This window comes from Pseudocercospora fijiensis (assembly GCF_000340215.1).
Source record: "Pseudocercospora fijiensis CIRAD86 unplaced genomic scaffold MYCFIscaffold_6, whole genome shotgun sequence".
Classification (NCBI taxonomy): Eukaryota; Fungi; Ascomycota; class Dothideomycetes; order Mycosphaerellales; family Mycosphaerellaceae; genus Pseudocercospora; species Pseudocercospora fijiensis.
In genome coordinates this window covers 3,996,964-4,020,197 of record NW_006921537.1, presented here as the reverse complement: position 1 = coordinate 4,020,197, position 23,234 = coordinate 3,996,964, and the positions used below count along the sequence as shown (strand labels likewise).

The following is a 23,234-nucleotide window of genomic DNA, read 5'->3' as shown; positions in this document are numbered from 1 at the left end:
GCAGCTTGGCGTGCATCGCCCCGCCCAGCCTTTTGTGCCACAAGGCAAGACGCCAGATTTGTTAACGTTAGCTAGACACCTCAACCAGCACAGCCGACTCGAGACCGATTTCCGCATGTTGGACACTGGCATTGTTGTTGGCCGTCAAGCCGTGGCGTGGCAGAGGTCTACCAAAACGGCATGAAATGGTATGCTGAAAAGGTGCTGTGGATTACGCGGCCGATGCTGTCGAGTCGAGCTGCGCCTCCCAAGGAAATGGCCAAGTGCCGAGAGATTTCGTGAGCCTCTTATGCCAGCGCTCTTGCCTGCAATGTCGTACACCTTTGAAGCCGCGTCCTCCGCATCGATACTGTCGCTATAGCTTTTGCAGTGCCCACAGGCTACACTCACTGCACTCACTACACTCAACGGACTTACAGCTACGCCGAAGCGATCAAGAGTCATGTCGAAATACGTGGGTGATTGGCAAACTGGCCGATACAACCAGCCACTGACATTGCTGTTAGGACGCACCAGCAGGCCCGCCCCCAGGCTATCCTCAACAGCCTCCACAAGCACACTATGATGCTGGGCCAGTGGGCGATCCACGAGGAGAGAACGCAGGATATTACGGCTCGCCTCCTCCGCAACAATACGGCAGCCCGCAACCATACAACCAACCGTACGGTCCACCGCCAGGACAATATGGCCAACAACCCATGATGTATCAACAACAAGGGCCTTACCCACCCCAGGGCGGCTACTACGGAGGGCCGCCGCAAGACAGAGGCGCGGGAGCGGGAGGAGGTGCAGGTTGCTGCGCAGGTATAATGGCTGCCATGGCTTGTTGTTGTTGTTTGGATGTGCTATTTTAGAGCAAGACGAAGCGAAGACGTGGAAAAGTCACCCAGACGAGACACTGAAGCTGTGCGCATCACTTGCGAGGCGTTAAGAGGAGCAGCAGGGTGCATGGTGTTGATAGGCGTCCGGGGAGAGCGGATGGGGGAAGAGAGGCGGGTAGTAATGCTTATAATGGTTGTTGCAGGCTTGCTTCGGGCTGTTCTGTAATTCATTCTTGTCCAATTCAGCCGCGGTCTCATGGACATCTAGAGCGTCTCGCCTTCAGTCGAGTGAGTAAGGTCGGTGACAAACAGGCTCAAGTTCGCCACTCATCTGCACGACCACAACTCATGGCTCTTACAGAACAACGCTCAGGGTCTTTCTCAGGGTCTGCAGATGGCTGGGCGTTGATGCTTCGGTTCCCGTACTGTGGCAGGAGCCCCTTTGCTTCAGGCTTCAGCGATAGCTCAGCGAGTCAAGCACGCTGCTCGAAAGCCAATCTTGACCGAAACTCGTTGCTAGAAAGTTCATTGACAGAAGTACAGACAGTTCGTCATGGTCGCCCAGTAATCCCCAGCCTTGCTGCGAACATTGAATGACACCGAGACCGATCTAAGTGTACTGTTTGACCCCCCTGACGAGGTAATTGACCGTGGTGCGCGCTGCCTGCCTGCAGGCCCATCGGAAACCGACCTGGCATTGCCACCATAAGACCCTTCATGGTCTCACGCGGCGGCAGTATCGTTGAGAAGGGTCTTGCACGTCTGCCTTGATGCTTTGGATTGAAGATCGAAACCTTGATATCAGGCGCTGGACTCGGCCTGTGCCTGCGTCGAACACTACTATGAGCGGCGGCATCATCCACGTTGCGATGGAAACAGCTGCAATCGACAGATGAAATTGAAGAGAGATCGTTACTGCGCATATCTGCGACTTACCATGGGGCAATCAATGCGGCCAGGAGCGTCGAAGGAAGTCTCGATAAGACGCGGCTGGCGTTTGGTGTCACCATGTGCGACTACACCAGATTGCCGCACAAGAAGACTAGATGGATATCAACATCTCCACCAATGGCCCAGCGACACACATTCTGCACGTTCGAACTGCAAACTATACAAGTCATTCATCGATCCTCGGTGTTGAAGATGTTGATCTCGGCAAGAAAACCAGGTCGGCGCTGCGTGTGGTGGCTCGAACTATGCTTCTCCGACGAACAGGAGATTTAGTAGTAGTGCAGCAGAGCCTCATCTGAATCTTCGATCGTGTCGTAGCCGAGAGTGTCACCAGTCAGCAGTGACGTGAGCATGCTTCATCGTTCCTGGTGTTTGAATCGACGTTCTCATCACGGGCATCGACAGGGCGCAATTTCGGACGTCTTGGACTCCTCAGGGCAGTCTGCGCTCTCCTCAACAATGAAGTGCTGCACACGCACGAATCACCGTGGCACCACGCGCGTGTGTGTGTGTGTGTGTGTATCGAAACATTGACACTGATGGAGAGGGCGGAGAGAGCATACCAAGAAAAATACGTGGTGCACGTCAGCCGTGTGTCATCGACGATGCTCTTCGGTTCGTTGCTTCCGAGCACCGTTCGCGATCGCAGCCTTTGTCTTGGCGTGCAAAGATCGGGGCTATGCGCCGCGCAGCGTGTGAGATCTCAGATGGCATGGCATGGCAATTCTGCGCATCGAGCACAGGGCCCAGGTCGACCGATGGTCGTCTGATGCCCTGGCCCAGCGTCACTCGCGTGGAATCTGTCACGACCATTTGCAGAACTGACTGCGCCATCCTCCCGGCCTCCACATACCATAGACGAATCCAGGATATCTCACTGTCGCAGACTCAGCATCCCGCTGTCTGCCGCTTTACACATGGACACCAAAAAGTCATAAGCACGTTATACCAGCGCACATGGCGACTCATCGCCCGACGCCGATGATTGTGATGACCCCGCCGGCACAACCTGGGGCACCATCATCACCACATCCTCGACGCCCACCACCTCATCGATCCGTCTCGCTTGTGCACTCTCCGAGACGAAAGCCATCTCCCTCGCCGCGAGATCAAAGCGACTCCTCCAGCGATGATCAAGGTCGTACGAATTCGAAGGCTGCAACAGACGGAAAGAACAGCGATGGATCGCCCTCAAGCTTGCAACCTTTGGGCAGGGATAGTTCTGGAGAAAGCAGTAGCGCAGAAAAGTGGTTCGAAAAGTCGAACAACCAAGTGCGCGATAGTGCCCCGTTCGCCGACAACGATCCGCCATTCTTCATGCGACACTCCTCTTCATCCGAAACACCACCAGAAGCGCAACAACAGCAGATGAGAAATCTTCTCGCAACGTCCAACCATGCCTCGGGATCTCTTCCACAGCAAACGGGCCTCTTACATCTTGGTACGGACGGCAGTAGCACGGAAGATTATCGGGGAGTCATAGATGATTTGACGATCGAGAACAAGAAGCTAAGAAGAAAGCTGAAGAAGTATGAAAAACTTCACGACTCTCATCTTAAGGACGATAAGTTGTTCGAAGTCAGAATACACGGACTCCCAGCAGCGAAGAAGCGTGAACTCGAAGATACTCTTCGCAAATTCACTGCAAGTCTGGGGTCTGATAGCTTCCCAGCCAGTGGTTACGAAGGTATTGTTCCAGCTTTGCCAACTCTGGCTACCCACAAGACTGCAACATCGTCGCTAGCATCGTTGCAAAATGCAGACTCTGCATATGCTTCCATGTCGGCATCCGGACAAGGCTCATCCGCAGCACAGTCCGGTGGCGAGACGTTGAACAAGCGATCTGCACCAAATGCTGCCCTTCGACGACAAAACATCCATACATATCTACATCACATTCCCGAAGGTCTCTTACCCCAGCCGAGCCCAGCCAATATGACCGAACGAATGAAGAAGAAGCTAGTTGTACGACGCCTCGAACAAGTGTTTGCCGGGAAAGGTGCTGTTGGTGGTCACCATCATCCACAGCAACAGCAAGAAGTGTCGCAATCGGCTGCTCGTGCCGACAGAGCTGCTTCTGTAGGCGCTGGACGAAGATCGAGGCAAGAGGGAACTCGCGAGGCTCGCATTATGCGCGATCGTGATGGCAAGGAGACTGTTGTGCCGTCGCATAACAACGTTTCGTCCCATGATAGCTCTCCCGACGAGCAGCAACCAACCGTTACTGGAAAGCGTCCCGCAGACGCCATGTCTAAACAAGATGCATCTGTCGAACAGAGACCCACTCGGCCGCTCGATCTTGATCCTCATCGTGCCCAAGTGCCCACAGACAACATCATGTACATGCGACATTTGGGATTCTCACCCCCGGACCCTGAGTGTTTGGGAGAGGCAGCAGAGGGTCATGGATGGGTGTACCTCAATCTTCTCATCAATATGGCTCAACTGCACACCATTAATGTCACTGCTGACTTCGTACGAAAAGCATTGGGCGAGTATAGCTCCAAGTTCGAGCTTTCGCACGACGAGCGAAAGGTCCGATGGAAGGGAGGATCATCAGTCACACGCGGCAGCAGCAGTGGCGGGGCATCATCAAACAGCCGTGCGGACATCGACACTCCCGTTCGGAGAAGTCCACACAAGCGACCCAAGCTGTCGCATCGCAACAGTGGCAGGTCTGGCGCTCCAGCGGTGGAAAACAACAAATTGATGTACACCCCACTCTTCTTCCACAAAGACAGCACCGACGACGCTGAAGACTCTTCAGAAGAGGAAGATGACAGCATGTCCTCGTCGTGGCCAGCACCAGCGGCAGGAGATTCCTCCGGAATGACGAGTTCTGGCGGCATGCGCACTTCCTCAACCAAGAGGCACAAGCGCGACGACGGACCGATCATCTTCTACCACAACGCGCGATTCTGCACAGACCTTAGTGGCGACCGCTCTTCGAAAGGCAACAACGCGCCACCATATGTCACTGCGACGGTACAACCGCTCGGGATGCCGCAGGCGTCCACGAACACGTCTCGATCTGAGAAGCGCGGTCCTTTGGCAGAGGCTTCCGAGCTGCCAGAGCCGATGAACCTCGGCGACAATCCCATACCGGAGTCGATGGAGCTGGGCTTCCCAGCACAGTCACCACTGTCTGATGAAGAGGAGAAGGCCGTGAAGCCGGTGGAGTTGGAAGTCACGGGTATTGGCGGCGTGTGGCCCACTGACAATTTTTCCATCGCGGTCGAAAGTCACCACGCGCGAGTGGATCAGGAGCGGGCACCGTCTGTATCGCACGAGAAGCCACCGCGCAGTCTACCGCCCAAATTTGCACGAATCCTGGACGAGGATGGCGTATCGCGCAGAAGGCGTGCTGCTGTTCACAAACAAGTCATCGTGAAGGAAAGAAAAGAGCTGCCACCTTCACGTCTGCCGGCTGCTTTGACCTACATGCCATTCAGTGAAGATTCGACGGGAGACGACTCTGATGTCGATGACGATATGTCGGTGACGCCTGCATCGCCGGGAGAGTTCCCACCAGCCACTGCACCTCAGCCTGTTCAGCTCCATTACGCCTCTTCAGAAGACGAAGACGAAGACGAAGACGACGGTTACGAGTCATCTGACGATGGATCGCTGGACTTGCTTGCGGCTGCGCGCGAAATTGACCCTGATGCAGTGCGTGAGCAGGAAAGAGAGTATGATGCGAACATGGCAGAACGGTTGGCCGAAGAAATTCCAGCGGGCTCCAGTGCAGCGACGGCGGGAGGCGGTAGCGGATTCGCCAGCCCTGTCAGTCATATGAATCGGGAAGAGTATGAGAAGGCTGTGAAGAATGCGCGTTCTCGACAAAGATTGAATCGGTCCCAGACCGCAGACAGCATGAAGGTGAATACGGCGAAGGTGCCTGTTGAGCAGCGCTCTAGCGAAGACGAAGATGAGGACGAAGAGATGGATGACGCGCGATCATGAAAGCATAGCGATACTGTAGATAATCACAATTCCGAGACCCCAATGGCCCGTGAATCTCCCATAGCACATGCGCTATTTCCAACATTCACATATGATCATGCATAATTCACATGCTCGGCGGGTGCAAAACGGATTGACTTTTCAATTCTACCAAGGGTTCTCCCTAGCGCCACACGTAACTTTATGACGCTTGTTTTCGTTTTCGCCGACCTCCCGTCCAGATCGTCGCACCTCCACACATTATTCATCCATCTCATCTCATCAACAGTCAACCGACGGTGACAGCGAACATAACCGTTCGGCCGCCAATGACCACGTTCCAGTGGTGAACGTGTTACACATCCTAGCAGCCACCAAGAAGCGAAAGATCTCCGAGAACGCAATGTGCTCTTGACATCGCGACTTCTGCAAGGGAATGGATCCGCAACTGACAGGCTTGGAAGCGTCGCCTTATCCTGCAGAGCCCATACCGCCACAGCAGGAGGTCGATGAATTCCTGAGGAAGAAGCGCAAGGCGCGTGAGCACAAGGCGTGCTATCCGTGTCGACAGCGCAAAGTGAAGTGAGTCCTGCCATATGATAGTCCGAATGCTGCCATTGCTTCTTGGACTTGTGCTGACTGCTGAAGATGCGATCTCTCACGCCCATGCCAAACATGCCGTGACCGCGATCATCCCGAGCTATGCTCTTATCATCCGCCAAGTAAAAGACAGAACTTCGATGGAAGTGCACCAAATCCAGTCCTTAGGCAGACTGATGATGTAGGGCCTCCTGGAGTCGCCGGAGCTGGCTATGTGACCATGGGCCAGGGTCAGCTTGATTTGCTCTTCCGTAAACTCAACAGTCTGGAGAATCAATTGACAGACTTGAAGCGAGAAATCCGCCGGAATAATGGCGATCCGCACAATGGAGCTAATGGCAGTGACGATGCTACCAGCAGTGATGGCAATCGGACGAGAGATCATACTGCTGTCCACGGCTTGCATACCAAAAATGACTCGGGCGAGATAGTACACCTCGGTGGCGGCTCGGTCCCAGCAATGCTTTACGCGCTCAGCCAAGGCCAAACCCCCAATCATGCAGAACAACAACAGCTGCAAGAATTCCTTGGAAAGTCGGTTCTGCCAATGTTTGGACTCGACAATGAGTCTGCCACATATCCTTTCGTTGATCTGTGGGGGCTGCCACACGGATCTTTACAGAGAGCCCGCGAGTTGGCGAAAGCTTTACCAAGCGATAGCCAGATGCTGAGTCTGTTCGCAAGCTATCGCGACCTGGGCTACATCATCTATCCAGGCATTGCAGATCTCAAACTACTCGAACAGGATCTCACAGGCTTCTTAGTCACACGCGCGTCTTATAATAATCCAGATGATGGCGTAACTGAACACTCCTTGTTCGGCAGAAGCTTCTACTGGTTAGGCATGCTCTTCGCAGTTCTTGCAAGCGGAGCTCAATGCAGTGCACGAACGCGGAAAGAGCGAGAACTTACCTCGCAAGTATACGGTCAGTAGGTACTGTGGTCACATTATGGCTCCGAACTAACAGACCCAGTGTGCTGTTCTTTCGAATCTCTGCGATTCTGTAACTTCCTGTCACAGCCGCACATTGAGAGCATACAAGCACTCATCATCATCGGCAATGTCATGACGAATAACATGGTACGCCTGCATCCTGTTGCGCCATTCTTCCGCCCATATTCTAATCTCGAAAACAGAATGCTGGCACGGCCTGGTCGGTCCTTGGATTGACTATCAGACTCGCCCAAGGGCTAGGCCTGCACCAAGCATGCCCGCCCGCGGTCCCAACCGATGTCGTCTTTCCACGATCGAAAGTGTGGTGGGCTATCGTGTGGCAAGACAGTCTACTTTCCATCACATATGACCGCAACGCTTCGCTGGACGTTGGCAGCCAGCCGATGCCACAGCATTTTGGTATTGTGAGCTCGAGCTCATATCACGCCTCAATGTACCGCATGACCAAGGTCGGCCTGGATATTGTGCGAGACCGAGCAAGAGCGACCAGCTCGCGAGAGCATGTGGCGCGGATCAATCAACATCGCGAAGAGATCGCGAACATTATGCGCGACGCTGCCGAGCATCTTCGCGATTCGAGGAAATGTACGTCCAGTCGAGAGACACTTGAACACTGGGCGCTGTACCTGCACACAAGCTACGCCATGTCAGAGCTTTGCCGGCCGGCCATAAGTCCAAGGACTTCAAGCGAGCTTGTCAAAGGTTTCAAGTCGGTGTGCGTTGAGAACCTCGTCAACACAATCGAAGCCTTTCTCGGCCTCAACAACATCACATTCTTCGCGCGACAATCATGGGCTGCCGTGCACCGAGCACTCAGCTCTGCACTCCTCCTCGGGATTCTTGGAGAACACAGAGTCAACGAGCGTGCTCGTAAGCTGATTGGTCGTTTCATCACTCTTATGAGTGACATCACTTCCACAGTGGATCCTACCGAAGCCTCAGCACCGGTCCAACGAGGTATTACTGCTCTTCGCAAGCTCAACATCGAGGAAGCTAGAAGCTCATTCAACGAGCTCACACCTACCGATGGAGGCGCAACTGTTGCACCCGTGGACAATGACGGAACGCTGAAGATTGATCACAGCCAGATCTTCACTCCGGCCAACTCAGATACTACCGTAACGGCCGAAGAAGAGAATTCGCCGTATTCGATTCTGAATACGATTTTATGGGGAAATGTCAGTGGAGGCATCGGCGGAAATACGTCTGACGCGCAGCCTATGTAAAGGAACGCAGACTTTTAGCACGAAGCTGAGTGAGCTGCATGCGGAGTTCAGGGAGCTAGGTGTACAGAAATGAGAGATGTGACGGCGAGGTCAACTTGCGGCGACGCGACGAGTGATGGTGTACTATTCGATGTATATTTTCTGACAGCGAACAATTGTATATTTGCTCGACCACATCATGGTTTCGTTCGCAAGGCTCGACAATCTGTGCATGACGACATTTCGCATGGACGCGGTCCGCGTTCGGGGTGCTCAGAGCAGGTGAAGGGTCGGGTAATGACTCTGTCGGAAAGTTGAGCATTGTCATCTTCTTCCGATGGAGGGTGTCAATACGACGATGATAATGCGTGTAAAATGCAAAGGCGAGCACTTATTATCTGTGTGTAAAGGCGGAATAATTGCAACATCGATTCGGCATTGACAAGCGGTCCTAATGCTATACCTCCTCCCTCAAAGTACCACCCAACCACAATCGTAATCACAAAGCCCCTCCACCTCCACCATCCAATCCTCATACCCCTCCCTCTCCTCTCCAATCCCCCCCCCCCTCTCCCCGTCATCACGGCAAATCCCTCGCAGCACCCAAAACCTCTTCCCCAATCTCCGGATGTCTTCCCCGCTGATCAGGATACTGTCCTTCCAGCATAATCTCAAGTTTCGACGTGTCGTCTTCCGCCAACAACATTTTCGTCATGACTGTCCTGCTCACCACGTCATTCCAGATCGCTTTCTTTGGTCCACGGGCGGGGTTGCGGAGTGGGTCGAATTGGAGGATGAGGCCCTAGAAATTATACTCAAGGTGAGGATACCGGGGATGGTGGTGGGGAGGGGGAGGACTGACTAGTGTTCGGCCGACGAAGTCCCACCTGAATGAGGAATGGTTGGCTGAGGATATATTTTTCATTTGGGGCAATTCGGGTGGGTGTTTGTTTACATACATGAAGTAAATTTTATTCTTTGAATTCGCCGGGGTCATGTATGTTTGTTGGAGATTCGGGGCCATGGCTGGGTGTTGGAGGAGGGCGGTGAGGAGCTTTTGGTGGGTTTCTGCATAGGTTTTGAACGTGGTGTGCGCGTTGGGGGGGATTTCGGCGCTGGTTAGGCGGGTGGTGAAGGCTTCTCGTGTGGAAGTGTAGGGGTCTGCCATGGTTGTGATGGCGAAGATGGTGGGCTGGATTGGTGAGTGTTTGGGATAAAATGTGATGGGAGGAGATGTGAGGTTGTTGGAGGGTCGACCCTTGCAGATCTTATCAATATCATCAAAAGGAGAGGTTGTGGGGTTTCTGGAAGAGGGAAATGGCCTTGCTTTTTGTATCTCGCACGAAAGCTTCTCAGCACGAAGCAATCCATGGCAATCGACGTCGCTGCCTTCGGGGGGTCGGGCGTGTATCCAGGGTTCCGTCACACACTCCTCCCCGCTGTTCGCGGGGTTTCTAGCTATACGTAAAATCGCCTTTTCCTAGTAGGCCACACGTAAAATTCGATATGGTGGTAGGTTCCAGTCCCATATAGATATCTAGGTGCATGTAGTATTAAACCGCGAGTCCAAATATTATATTAGCTAGTTTATCCGAGTATGTAGTAGCTATAGGACCTTACTGTCGCCATTTCTTATGTAATCCTTAGTAGGCGCGTCTACCTTATTCCAAAGCGTATATTCCTCGTGCTCCTCCTGTTTCTTATATTCTACTCTACGGATCGTATATAAAACTCGGTATAGGGCGTAATAAGGGCAAAAAGGTAAAGAGGGCGCGAGCTAAGCGGTTAACTAAGGCGGAGAGGGCGGAGAGGGTAGTAGAACGCGTTATTTCGAGGTACCACGAATTAGTAGCTAAATCGGACAATAAGAAGGTTAGCATTCGAGCGCTCTATAAGAGTAAGAAAGCAACTCGCCTATATTCTCGCATCTACTAGCGGTTAAGAGGCCGTAGGTCGCTATTCAGTCGTCTATTAACTAACACCAAATTGGACGAGTCTTAAGAGATAGCGCTAGCGGATTATTGTCGAGAGAGGGACGAAATAGGCATATTCTTACCGGTGCCGCTAATTACCGTTATAGCGATAGATATGCTAGTAAGCCTGCTGCTAGAAGGTATGTCGAAGGATACAATACCGCCATTTAGTATAGATTAGGCGGACCGCTTTCTAAAGCGCTATAGACTTAGTAAGGTCAAGTTTAAACCGATTAAGATATAGCGGAAGGAAGCTTACGACCCTTCTGCGATAAGGAGCTAGTTTGACCGGTTTAAGGCGATAATGAAGCGACTAGATATAAAGCCGCGGAATATATAGAATTTCGATGAAACTGGCTTCCGGATTGGAATTAGTAGTAACGAGTATATCGTTATAATAGACACGAAGCGGCGCGCCTAGACCGAATATAATAGCAACCGTACGCATATAACAGTCGTCGAGACCGTAAACGCGTTTAGTAAGATAGTAGATTATTAGTTAATCGTTAAAGGTGTAATAGTCTAAGAACGGTAGGTGCCGAAGGAAGGTAAGTCTATTGCTACTATTGCTACTTCCGAGTCCGAGTCCGCTTCCGAGGTAACGACACCTGCTAACTACACTATTAGGCAAGGACAACTTCTTAATTACTATTAACGAGTCTAGATATATAACCGACGATACTACAATGCATTACATCCGCTAGTTTAAGCGAAAGACGAGGCCTAAAGATCCAAACGAGTAGAGGGTGTTATTATGCGACAATTACGGCTCCTACTGCTTTAAGGAATTTGCAGCCTTTGCAAAGCGGCATAGGATTCAATTATAGGGCCTACAACTACACACTTCACACTTTATACAGCCTTTAGATGTAGTCCTATTTTAGGTGTATAAGCTAAGGCACAGGCAAGCGGTACTAGAGGCTATATACCGTGGTGTTAGTAAATTCGGAATACCTAAGTTTGTTAAGGCACTCTTAGCTATTCGGGCTAAGACATTCACTTCACATAATATAAGGGCGGCATTCCGGAAGATAGGCATATTCCCAATCAATAGGGAGGTCCCTTATAAGCATATTCGAGATCAGTATAGGGCTACTAACTATAATTAGAACTAGCAAGCAATTGAGAGCGAGTTGGTATAGGAAGAAGCCCGCTATAATGAATCGCTAGCAATAGCCGATATAGCTTAGTAGGAGCATATCGCATCGGTTAAGCAACAACGTTCCGCGGAGCCTACTATTGTCGATCTAGAAGGCTAGTTATACGCTAATAGTCGCTACTACCTCGGGGATCTCGAAAACTTAATTACTTAGGGCATACTATCGTTACTACCTCTGCTACCTTAGCGAACGCCGACCCCCGAATTGCCGCAATAGCTCCTAGGTACCACTACTAGCCCTCGTACGATTAAGGTATCTCGCAGTACTATACAAGCTCGTAAGGACTTCCGACGGTCTCATCCAAAACTAGCCCCGTATAGTATCGATCCTATATTACTATCGTTCAACCTATTTTCTTCGTTACCTATAAAGCGAGCAGAAGAGGCCTACAATATATTAGTTAACGCGGCTATCTATAAGGGTGAAGAATACAAGCGCAAATACCAATCTACGAGCATTGTTAAGCGAGCAAAGAAGCGGTAGAAGGAACAGCCTAATCGGCTTATTCGAGTAGGTACTATCGAGGTAAATAAACTACGCTTACAACTCACTTAGCAAGATAAGGACATAGCCAACAATAGGTACTAGAAGATGCTCTGCGAGGCGAAGGGTGCTTGTAATAGGGCGCGCTACTATCGATTGAAGTGCAGTAAGGCCTTCTGTGTTATATTCAACAATAATAGTAAGACTAAGTAGATAGACATTAAGTTACAGTCTAACGATAAGCTACTACGACACGTCTTCGATAAGCGCCTTCTTACTACCGACAACATCTCTACCTTAAAGAAGACTAGTAATCTATACGCCGACATTCTTAGCAATTACAAGCGATACACTTATACGTCTAAGAACGGCGAAATTACATATATATAGAGCCTAACAATAATACTGTGTTTACCGACTCGCACCTACGATTACGAAGGTAACGGCGACCTTCTAATATAGACTAACGTTGAGACTAAGCGGCGGTTGAATGGCCTATTCGCGTAAGAGCCTAATACTCGACTTAACTAGTTATAACAAGACGAGGCGCTACTTAACGAAGATACTATATACACTAATATTTGGCCTTACTTAGTACATCCTCGCCGCCGCTACGAGTTAGTATAGCGAAAGCGCCATTTCTACGAGCCTCCGAAGAAAACTAGCCGCTATCGAGGCGAGGTCGCTAGCAGTAAGAACAACCCTATTAAGCTAGAGGAGGTAGACAGTAGATACAGCAGTTAGTTATTCACTTAATAAGAAGAGGTAGCAGTTACACAATGGATATACAGGCCGACATGTGAAGTGATCGATTATATAGTAGACTCAAGGTTTGCTAAGAGGCCGGATTGAGGTCCTACGGTCGTAATTTGGTTACTAATATGCCGGAAATCCACTGTTTCTTGTCTCTTATTCTACTTATATTCAGTCTCCTATTATATATGCTCTACAACATTGCTATCGTCGAGTTTTACGTATAGCCTACTAGGAAAAAGCGATTTTACGTATGGCTTGAATCCCCGAGCCCAGGGCGAGGGGTGGAGTGGCTGACGCAACCCCGGATATCGATAGTTTGACGTGCACTGTCTGCTGGTATAGCATTGGACGCGACGCGACGCGACGCGCTGACTCCACAATCATTTGGCCAGGGTCGAAATCGCGGGAACAGCTGAGAGCGTGTGCTCGTGCTATTCTACTTATGCTCTCCATGCTGTGCGATGCTACACTTAAGCGACCGGCATTTGTTTGTGGGAGTATTCTTGGTAGCGATCATACCGACGTTGCCTGTTGAGAAAAACGGAAACGATTGGAGGCACAATGCGGCGCACTAGACAGAAGTTGCATGGAATCGGAGTTGACAAGTGTCGCGAAGCAGAAGTGGTGCTCAGAGGCTCAGAAGCAGCATAATAATACGGTAAGCATATCCCATAACTGGATATACATATACGTAGCCCTAGCTTGCCCACCTCCGCTCCGCATAAGTCAAACATTTCGATGTCCTTCCAAATTTCCTCGCCCAATGCGAATCCTTTTGCTTTCGGCACTCCCGCACATGACGGCGCACGCGCACGAGCGAAGCGACAGTCCTCACAATCTCAACCGCCAGTGGCACCTTCTCCGAGTGCATATCAACAGGGAGTTGGACTTCCGAGCCCGGCACCGCCTCCAGAGAACCAGAGCTACGTCCCACCAGAGCCGCAAACGATGAGCTACGGCCAGCAGCCCGGAATGGGCCAGCAGCAATATCAAGGGCAACAAGACATGGCAGGAGTGACGCAACAGATGGGCCAGATGGGAATCGATGGCGGCGCGGCGGCACCAGCGGGTCGCAAGAAGAAGCACCGACATGCCTTTCACCACATCGAACAGCCTGCTGGGGGAGCGCAGACATATGGCGGAGCACCAGCTGGCCAGTTCATGAATGGCCAAGCACCTCAGACACAACCGGGCGCCGACCCAGCAGCAGCGCCATGGGCACAAACAACACAGCCATGGCAAACTCAGCAAATGCCACAGCCTGCTGCCCAAATGCAAGCTCCGATGCAGCCTCAATCGCCTGTTGGGCAACCTATCAATATGGGACAAAATGGATCACAAGCTCCTGGTGCTCAGCGAGTCAACCCACAGCTCGTACCAAGCATACCTCTGAGCAGAGATATGGCTGCTGAATGTTATAAGCAACACGTATACCCTACTATGGAGCAGCGACTACCTCCTCCGGCGACTACGCCTTTGGTCGCCTTCGATCAAGGAAGTGCTGCCCCAAAGTTCGCACGTCTGACTGTGAACTGTATTCCTAATTCGACCGAGCAATTGGCAACAACTGCTTTACCTCTTGGCTTGGTACTGCAACCTCTCGCCAAACAGATGGATGGCGAGGCTGCTATACCTGTGCTAGACTTCGGAGAAGCTGGCCCACCACGATGCCGGAGATGCCGAGCCTACATCAACCCATTCATGGTATTTGGGAATGGCGGCAACCGGATGACTTGCAATCTATGTGGACACCCGAACGAGACTGAACAGAGCTATTTTGCACCTACAGATCCTTCCGGCGTGCGTATCGATCGCCAACAACGACCGGAGCTTCTCCTAGGTACCTGCGAATTTCTGGTGCCAAGGGAGTACTGGTCCAAGGAGCCTGTGGGTATGCGCTGTCTATATTTGATCGACGTCAGCGCAGAGAGCTGCAATCGTGGCTTCCTCAAAGCCATGTGCGATGGAATTCTGGCAGCTTTATATGGCGATGATCTTGAGCTTGATGCTGCAGACGACGACGAGGTCGAAGAAACCGAGAAGCCTCCACGACCGAGCAAAGTTCCCCCTGGTGTCAAGGTGGGATTCATGACCTTCGACCGTGAAATCCATTTCTACAACGTGCACAAGAGACGTCCTGCACCACAACAAATGGTGGTGTCAGACCTCGAAGACCCATTCGCTGCCATTTCCGGGGATCATCTTTTCGTCGATGCTGGAGAAAGCAAGTCGAATATCGTTACCCTACTCAGTCAATTGCCCATGATGTTTGAGAGGATCAAGCATGCCGAACCGACCCTCATCCCGTGTTTGCAGGCTGCGCTCTCCGCTCTGCATGACACCGGGGGCAAGATTATGTGCAGTCTTGCTAGTCTTCCAACTTACGGTCCAGCTCCGGCTCGTCTGACAGTCCGCGACCAACGCATGCAGACCGCAACCAACGACCACCCGGAGCAGGATCGAGTGCTTCTCAAGTGCGAGAACCCAAGCTACAAGAAGTTCCAAGCAGACTGCGTCAAAGCTGGGGTGGGCGTGGACTTCTTCCTCACGGCGCCTTCTGGCGGATACCTCGATGTAGCCTCGATTGGATACATCGCCGAAAAGACTGGTGGCGAGACATTTTACTACGCGAATTGGGCATATCCACGGGATACCTTGCGACTACAGAAGGAGCTCAGCCATGCTTTACAGCGAGATCAAGGTTATGCCGCGCTGATGAAGGTTCGATGTAGTAATGGTCTGCAAGTTGCACACTACAGTGGCAATTTCACGCAACATACGTTCGGCGCCGATCTGGAGATGGGATCCATTACCGAGGACACCTCCATGTCTGTCACGTTCAGCTACGATGGCAAGCTCGAGACCCGTAATGACGCCCACTTTCAGTCAGCTCTTCTCTACACAACTGCAAGCGGCCAGAGACGCGTGAGATGCTCCAATGTGGTCGCCACAGTCACCGAGAACGCTCGTGACAGTATGCGATTCGTTGATCAGGATGCTGTGATCGCCGTTCTGGCAAAGGAGTCAGCCTCCCGTGTACCAGATCGATCACTAGCCGACACTCGACAGTGGCTGCAAGACAAGCTCATTGACGTTCTTGCCATGTATCGGAAGCACCATTCTGGCCAACACCCAGCTGGCCAGCTTGTGATGCCTGAGCATATGAAAGAGTTCGCCATGTACGTTCTCGGCTTGATCAAATCTCGTGCTCTGAAAGGTGGCAAGGAGCCGAGCGATCGACGAGTCATGGAGCTGCGCAATGTCAAAGGCATGGGCGCAGGCGAATTGAGCTTGTACCTCTACCCTCGCATCATCGCCATCCACAGCCTCGACACCACCGATGGATTCGCGGATGAGAACGGACATCTCAAGATGCCGCACGGTGTGCGAGCAAGCTTTGCAAACATCGAAGAAGGGGGTGCATATCTGGTTGACAACGGGCAAGTTATGATACTTTGGCTACATCAGCTTGTGAACCCCAATCTGCTTACCGACCTGTTCGGCGAGGGATTTGATGATTTACAGAAGCTGGACCCCAATATGAATGCCCTACCTATCTTGGAGACGCATTTGAATGCCCAAGTGCGAAACATTCTTATCGCACTCGAGCAAGGTGCTGGGACTGGCAGAGGCTCGAAAGGTCTCTCCATTCAGATTGCGAGACAGGGTCTTGACGGCGCTGAATTCGAGTTCGCGCGTTTGCTGTACGAGGATCGCAATGGCGAGGCAAGCAGCTACGTCGACTGGCTTGTGCAGCTGCACCGTGGCGTGAACATGGAGGTAAGGACGGAAGTGACTTAGGAAAATCTAGAACATTATGCTAACTTCGAGAACCACAGCTGAGCGGTCAACGATCCAAGTCCGCCGCGGACACAACCAGTTCAATCGCTGATACTATCTCAACGATCACGAGTAATGTCCCCTACTGGGGGTGAGAGATGCTTGATGAGACACATCGCTAAAGGACAATCTAGAATCTGCCATGACCACCTACAAGGACCTCAAGGAAGCAATCGTCGATGAGCCTTGGAAAGACGACTGGGTCAACCCGAATCCTCCCGAGTCGTACTACTCTACCGGAACGCCCTATCGAACTCCGGGACCAGTACACTCGCCAATACCGAAGCATTGGACTGAGTACGTCAACGATGTCAAGGTCGCGCCGGCCTCGCGGAAGAGACCTGAACCACCCAGCCGTTCCTCTTCGAGTTTGACAGGCTAGCCGTCTGTACTGGTCACTGAGGAGGATTATGCGGATCATCGTGAAGCGCACGCTGATATGAGGTGAAAGGATTGACACGCCAGTGACGGTGCTGGGAGTGCATGATTGAATGTGGATGCTGGTACATAAGATGAATGTGAGCGTGGCGTTGGAGGACGAAAGACGGGAGCATCAGCACGGCATGGTCATAGGATTCATATGGCGAAAAGTTCAAGCTTTGAGCAACATTTTCTTTGATTTTTGAACGCTTTGCGTGTCGTTTCTCGTGTTTCCTATGAATCATCGCAGCGCGCGCGCGCGAGTGGGTATCATACATACAAAGCGAACGCCTTCCCAAGCAAATTCTCCTTTCATCAGCATGACTGACTGACGGCTTCCAAGTGAGCTCACACGCATGACTAAACACAACCAAGTCCGATGCCGCCTTGAATAATCTTCGGATTAGTTCGTAGTCGTGATCCTGTGTCGAACAAGCCAATGAGCTCGATAGGTGAGTGAGTCGAGTCGTTTGCTTCCAATCCCCGTTCAGTCGCGGGGTGAGGTGATGAATGACTGACTGACTCCATTCTCCTTCTCCCTCTTTATATTCATCACAGCCTCACCAAATTTCCACCAAAAAGCCAATTCAGCTTCCTTCCGCAGCATGCGCGCGCTTCACTGGGAAAATTCGTCTTTGGATCGTGGATCCTTGGCTTCGTCCGTCTGTCTCGTGGAGAATTTGATCCTTCGCAAACTCGACGCTCGAAATTTTCTCTCTGCAACTTGGCGGAGAAGATCGCGCGATCTTCTCCGAGTCCGGGGGGAAGATGGTGTGTGGCGTTGGGGAAGTTTTGCCAGGCATGGAGAGCGCTGGAGCGGCGTTGAAAGACTGTTCTGAATCTGACGTGGGTGTGACAGGAAGGGACCGCCCCATCTCTTTCTCCATCATCCGAACACTTCTCGCCAACTTGCCAATTCAGCCTTCAAGGTAGATATCGCCCGCGATATTGTATTCGGTCCGTCGCGGGCGACTCTCGTAGCGACCTATTGCCTGTCTTGGCACGCCTCGATCTCGAGATGGATCAGCGACGCGCACCTCCATCTCGCTTTACAGGTCTTGCGGAGCGTGAATCCGGCTAACCAGCGAGAATATTGGACGCGAGGTTTCTGACCCATCCCGACATTGTCCACCACTCGACTCGATGGTGCCACCTCAACCTCTGGAATACACTCCGTCTGCGACAAAGTGTATTCGCATTGGCATGGTGCGGTCCTTCACGTTAAGTCTGTTGGACCGCTGGACTGCAACAATACCTGGCGACTCTTGTATATGCTCGTAATGCTCTTGCTATTTAGATGGACCATCATCGTTCGTGAACGCGTTCATCCGGGGGTTTGGTAGGCTTTCGTGCGCCTCAGCGGCGAGGATGCCAGGATCATAGCGCTACAGATCTCGCAGCACTAAGCAGAGGAGTCTGCCATTCTTGAACCGCAGTGAGACGGCATCTCACTTGTGCCCTTCCACGACCAAGGATGTGGTACAACCACTTCTTCATCACACCAGCAGCTCACACCTCACAGAAGACAAGAAGGAGCCCAAGAAGGCCCGGTTATTATGGTCCTGGGCCAGCGTGACCTCGCGACTGGTATGACTCCATCCCGCCATCTTGGGTCTTTCAAGACACCGATTCACAATACTACTCATGCTACGAAGCCGTGGAGCTTCAAGTCACACCTCCAAATCTCCTCACTCTCGTCATGTTATCCTTCGTTTTTTGTAATCCGGTAAACAGCGCCTGTCAGCCCACTGTCGCTCGATGGCACGGCGCAAGAGGTCGTCGCTCAACGTGACCGCATCCCACAACATCAACAAGGGATTTGGGATGTTGTACTTCGACTGCTGACTTTTGACGCAAGGGCGATGAGGTTTTTGCGTTATTGCAATTGACATTAGTCTGAATCTCGCTCGACAGGAGTATATTCGTGCCCATACCCTTCACTAGGATGCGCCGCAAGCTTGACATCTTTTCGACGCAGCAGATGTGTCTTGATCCACCACGGGGCGACCTCTTGAACCTGATACCTGACAAAATCGCCAGTGGCAAGCGAGAATGTCTCATCCAGCTCTTCCAGCGTTCTACGTTTCGTCTCCGGCACGAAGAGGAACACGAGGACCCAGGCTACTACATTCAGCACTGCGTACAGCAGGAAGCTGCCTTGAGTTCCAAGCACGCTTAGCAACCAGGGAAATGATAGCGATAGAATTGTGGCGAAAAGACTCGTGACCGCAATTGCTGAGGAAGTTCCCACTTCTCGGTGGGACAAAGGGAATACTTCTGCAGAGTATGTTGCTGGGACCGGACCCATGCCCGGAGAGTAGAGTAAGCAGAAGAGGTAGATCATGCTGGTCGTCAAGCCGAATCTGAGCGTAGCACTGTCGTCGGAAATGGAGAAGCTGAATCCGGCGATTGCCATTGATACCGCCATCGGAGGCAATGTCAAGAGCAGCAGAGAGCGCCTGCCAAGGGAGTCCATTGTCCAGATTGCGGGAAACGCCCCAAGAAAGTTGACTAGGCCGAAGATGGTCGACGCCATCTCTGCAGCATAGGTCGTGAAGTGAGCCTGGACGAATATCGTTGAGGAATAGAATGCGACCTGCGATACAGATCAAAGTTAGAGATGGACTACTGAGCTCCACGCTTTGCTTCACTTACAATGTTGATGCCGCAGAGTTGCTGAGAGATTTGAGCACTGTACGCAGCAAGTGTAGCACGTCTGACTCGTGGAATGGTAAACAGCTCGACAACAGTCTTGCCAAACGAACGTGGCTCCACGATCTTCGCAACACGCTTTCTCTGAGCATGGATGTTGACAATTTCCTGGGCGGCTTCTAGTTCCGTGTTTCTTAATCTTGCCAGAGATTGGAAGGCACGACCATAGTCACCGGTCTGCTTGATCAACCAAGCCGGAGATTCAGGACAAACGAATATGAGGAACATCAGAGGCACAGTCGGCAATGCAGGCGCCATCAACATGACCCTCCATCGTAGTGGGCCATAAGCTTCCGGATTGCTGTCCACCAGCATATTCGTCAGAAACCCGACAAAGACGCCGAATGCGGTATACATCTGCCATGCGACTCCCAGCCCTCCTCGTATAGCTGCAGGCGCACTTTCAGCTGCGAAGATATTCAGAGTACAATTCGTAAGTCCGAGACCAATCCCCAAAGCAAATCGGCACACAAGCAAGCTTTGCCAGCTCCCTGCTGCTGAGCCTCCGAGATTGAAGAGTAGAGAGATGAGAGCTCCCGCGAAAACTGTTGCTCTACGGCCCAAGTGCTTGTTCATAGGTGCCACGAGCCAGGATCCCAGAATGCCGGTACTGAAATAGATTCCAGCGTTGATGAAGCCGACTATAAGTGGGCCGATACCAAAGACCTGTGGAAAATAGAGGTTCGCTCCGTTGATACCTGTCTGCGCCCAGCCTTGTCCCAATGCGCCGAATGCTGTCGCGAGGATGCATAGGTACAGCTGGAGTGGTTGGCTCCATTTACTGCGCCGATTACCGTCCGAGGTGGCTGCGGTCTCGCCATCTCTCAGCAATGCAGCAGCGTCTTGCAGGAGTTCGAGCCTGTTGTCGAGTCCATATTGCTCTGCAAATTGTTTGATATCTTCTAGTGTTGTCTCCGCCGCGCCTAGAAGCGCGTCTTCTTCCATGACTATGTTTTCATCATAAGCCGTTCCGTTCGGCAGACTCCCAAGCTCTTGATCGTCATCGAAGGACGCCTTCATATCGAATCTCGCATCGCACCTTTTGGCACATGACGGGCAGTGTCTCAGTCACAAAATGCGTGGTGGTGGAAGTAGGCACCGTGGCACGAGGCACTCCGAACTCCGAGCTCTCTGCGCTGGCCTTGGCAAGAGTAGCTGCCGGTGCTGGTAGCCATGCACGACGGAGACGTATGAGCCACGACAGCACAGTGACCATTTTGATCAAAACTATCGACACAAGACTGGAGTCACTTATGATTTCGATCATTGCTAACACTGTACATACAGCTATATACCTTACGCCTTCTCAGCGCCCTCTGTATCAGCGATCTTAAAGATATACTTGACAGCGCTAGCATTGCCATTCTTCAGATTCTCCAAAGCCTTCTGCACACCTCCAAGCCCACCAGGTACAACTTCCTGCGGCTGAGCCTTAAACCAACCCTCATCCAATCCTCTCGTAATTAATCGCGAGTAGACAAATCCAAGATCCTTATGGCTGCCATGTACATCTCCAACCTGTGTGATCGTCTTGTTCACACCAGCCGGGATCTCGGGATATTCTTTCCCAGGCAATACGAGCGTGATGTTGCCATTTGGCTCTAAGACTCCGCAGATGTTCTGGTATGAGTTGTGCTCGGAGACTGCGTCGTATGCGTAGAAGAGTTTGGCTCCTTTGAGGGCGTCTTTGATGCCCTTTACGACAGCTTCGTTGCCCTTACGATAGTCTATGATAGTGTCGCCTTTTGATCGATCGATCAGTTTCTCAACGTGCTCTTGTGCTCGGCCGGAGACGCAGATCAATGGGTGGATGTTGGCGCGGTTGGCGAAATGGAGGACATAGGATCCGACAGCTGAGGAGGCACCGTAGACAACGAGAGGGATGGGCTCTTTGGCGGGCGCAGTGGGTTGTGGTAGGTTGAGGCGGTCGTTGGCGAATAGACCAATGGCGGCTGTCAAAGCTGCGAGTGGAATCGCTGCACCCTCTGCGTGGCTTTTCGTTAGCTCAGAACATTCATTACTTGGCCAGGAAACACTTGCCCTCGAAGCTAGTCTTCTCTGGAAGATGGAAAGTTGTGTGATCCCAGCTGAGCCCGTACTCAGCGTAAGAGCCTCCAGGCGCGAGCATCTCGTGGAATGCTGCAACTCGGTCTCCCTTCTTGAACTCCACCACTCCTTCGCCGATCTCGTGAACAACACCAGCAATGTCATCGCCTTGATTGAGAGCCGGTATTTGTCGAAGCCATTCTGGGACCTTCCAGTCTTTCGGATTACTGCCAGAGTAGACAATCTTGGTTACAATCTGGTGAGGTCCAGGCTTGGGGATGTCGACCTCTCGGATTTCGACCTTAGGTCCAGCGTGGACGATAGCTTCCTTCATCTTGTGTTCTGGTTCCTGTTCGCTTTGCCTGATCAATTCCTCGCAAAGAGTAAATAGAGAAGGGTTCAAGTCAACGCGGAGGATGAAGGGAGTATGAGACGCTGACAAATGCCGAAAGAATTATACTTGACCTTTGCTTGATGACATGCGAATGGCGACTCGTACATCACAGTGCACAGTATCGAACCCAGTAGAAATGGAGACTATGGCATCATGCAAGGTGGAGTTGCTCCAGAGCCTTCGGGTTGTTCAGCTCGAGCCTCGGGCAAGGGATTGGAATGCTCCGGTCCCTCTCACGTGATCGCGGAGGATCTTACGTAAGGTACAGTAAGGTACTTACGGTAAGCAGAGGGAAAGAAGGAGCCGCCGGAAGCTTGAGTCTGGTGAACATCTTCGACCTCATCTCATCAGGAACGGTCTCTCCCTCGTGTTCTTATCAGCAGTCCTTGAACTGAAGGCTTGTCTCCAGTTGTGTTATCCTTCGAGAACGATACTTGCAGACAGCCAAGACCGGACCAGACTCTCAATCTGTTCGCAACCAGACTTGGCGAGCCTGTCGGTGCCGTCTTGACCTTCGAAGGATCTGGTTGTCGGGTAAGCCATTGGCGAGGTATCAAACTGGGCTTCTGTGCTTCGACGACCCACCTGGCGGCTCAAGCAAGTCTTGTATCGACGACGGTATGCCGAGAGCAGAAGACATCGAGCGTTCCCTTCACCGGCGACGGCGACATTCGCGCCAGCCAGCGCTCATTGCACTGGTTTTCTCATCGCAATGCCTTGACTTCGGCCCCGGCACTCAAGGTACTGTTTCGGGACAAATTTGAGGAAAGGATCTACTCCGCCTTACGCCCCTTACTATTAGGCTAACTACCGAATATATAGTCGAGGTCGTCGTCGGTAAGGTACTTATTAGTAAGCTTGCCGATCTTGCTTAGTAGGACTAGGCTACGAGCCTTAAGCTTCTTAACCTAGTTCGTAAAGACCTCGGGCTAATGTATGCCTTCAAGGACGTGCCGGAGAAGCTGAAGCAGGCGTT

At 51.9% G+C, this 23,234-nt stretch overlaps 10 protein-coding genes across 10 annotated transcripts; 6 read left to right on the top strand and 4 right to left on the bottom strand.

The window, feature by feature from the left end:
• The first annotated feature begins 348 nt into the window (after nt 1–348).
• On the top strand, nt 349–1,081 carry MYCFIDRAFT_211848 (uncharacterized protein). Its single transcript, XM_007930444.1, has 2 exons — nt 349–454; nt 507–1,081. Exons 1-2 carry the CDS (start codon nt 443–445, stop codon nt 852–854), a joined length of 360 nt encoding a protein of 119 aa, XP_007928635.1. The 5' UTR covers nt 349–442; the 3' UTR covers nt 855–1,081.
• A 3,924-nt stretch (nt 1,082–5,005) lies between these two features.
• On the top strand, nt 5,006–5,795 carry MYCFIDRAFT_211847 (uncharacterized protein). The gene has a single exon (XM_007930443.1). It carries the CDS (start codon nt 5,214–5,216, stop codon nt 5,733–5,735), a length of 522 nt encoding a protein of 173 aa, XP_007928634.1. The 5' UTR covers nt 5,006–5,213; the 3' UTR covers nt 5,736–5,795.
• A 739-nt stretch (nt 5,796–6,534) lies between these two features.
• On the top strand, nt 6,535–8,495 carry MYCFIDRAFT_139761 (uncharacterized protein; the record flags this gene model as incomplete). The annotated part of the gene is made up of 4 exons (XM_007930442.1): nt 6,535–7,240; nt 7,289–7,395; nt 7,452–7,673; nt 7,770–8,495. 4 exons carry the CDS (start codon nt 6,535–6,537, stop codon nt 8,493–8,495), a joined length of 1,761 nt encoding a protein of 586 aa, XP_007928633.1.
• A 123-nt stretch (nt 8,496–8,618) lies between these two features.
• Nucleotides 8,619–10,003, bottom strand: MYCFIDRAFT_176727 (uncharacterized protein; the record flags this gene model as incomplete). The annotated part of the gene is made up of 9 exons (XM_007930441.1): nt 8,619–8,636; nt 8,671–8,864; nt 8,901–8,925; nt 8,958–9,164; nt 9,193–9,276; nt 9,305–9,335; nt 9,362–9,778; nt 9,818–9,913; nt 9,969–10,003. 9 exons carry the CDS (start codon nt 10,001–10,003, stop codon nt 8,619–8,621), a joined length of 1,107 nt encoding a protein of 368 aa, XP_007928632.1.
• Nucleotides 10,004–13,674: 3,671 nt separating this feature from the next.
• On the top strand, nt 13,675–16,730 carry MYCFIDRAFT_544 (uncharacterized protein; the record flags this gene model as incomplete). Its single annotated transcript, XM_007929678.1, has 2 exons — nt 13,675–16,626; nt 16,686–16,730. Coding segments are annotated over 2 exons (2,997 nt in total), but the record flags the coding sequence as incomplete, so codon positions are not given.
• Nucleotides 16,731–16,836: 106 nt separating this feature from the next.
• On the bottom strand, nt 16,837–18,223 carry MYCFIDRAFT_176725 (uncharacterized protein; the record flags this gene model as incomplete). Its single annotated transcript, XM_007930440.1, has 8 exons — nt 16,837–16,884; nt 16,942–17,027; nt 17,062–17,159; nt 17,194–17,628; nt 17,663–17,697; nt 17,727–18,014; nt 18,111–18,153; nt 18,189–18,223. 8 exons carry the CDS (start codon nt 18,221–18,223, stop codon nt 16,837–16,839), a joined length of 1,068 nt encoding a protein of 355 aa, XP_007928631.1.
• A 26-nt stretch (nt 18,224–18,249) lies between these two features.
• On the top strand, nt 18,250–18,958 carry MYCFIDRAFT_176724 (uncharacterized protein; the record flags this gene model as incomplete). Its single annotated transcript, XM_007930439.1, has 7 exons — nt 18,250–18,373; nt 18,404–18,420; nt 18,450–18,455; nt 18,490–18,582; nt 18,612–18,802; nt 18,841–18,894; nt 18,922–18,958. The coding sequence occupies 7 exons, from the start codon at nt 18,250–18,252 to the stop codon at nt 18,956–18,958; spliced, it is 522 nt and encodes a 173-aa protein (XP_007928630.1).
• Nucleotides 18,959–18,997: 39 nt separating this feature from the next.
• On the bottom strand, nt 18,998–20,763 carry MYCFIDRAFT_38166 (uncharacterized protein; the record flags this gene model as incomplete). The annotated part of the gene is made up of 2 exons (XM_007929752.1): nt 18,998–19,702; nt 19,762–20,763. The coding sequence occupies 2 exons, from the start codon at nt 20,761–20,763 to the stop codon at nt 18,998–19,000; spliced, it is 1,707 nt and encodes a 568-aa protein (XP_007927943.1).
• A 351-nt stretch (nt 20,764–21,114) lies between these two features.
• MYCFIDRAFT_64590 (uncharacterized protein) lies at nt 21,115–22,198 on the bottom strand (the record flags this gene model as incomplete). The annotated part of the gene is made up of 2 exons (XM_007929863.1): nt 21,115–21,794; nt 21,853–22,198. The coding sequence occupies 2 exons, from the start codon at nt 22,196–22,198 to the stop codon at nt 21,115–21,117; spliced, it is 1,026 nt and encodes a 341-aa protein (XP_007928054.1).
• A 196-nt stretch (nt 22,199–22,394) lies between these two features.
• Nucleotides 22,395–23,022, top strand: MYCFIDRAFT_176722 (uncharacterized protein; the record flags this gene model as incomplete). The annotated part of the gene is made up of 4 exons (XM_007930438.1): nt 22,395–22,495; nt 22,562–22,666; nt 22,699–22,762; nt 22,798–23,022. The coding sequence occupies 4 exons, from the start codon at nt 22,395–22,397 to the stop codon at nt 23,020–23,022; spliced, it is 495 nt and encodes a 164-aa protein (XP_007928629.1).
• Nucleotides 23,023–23,234: the final 212 nt, after the last annotated feature.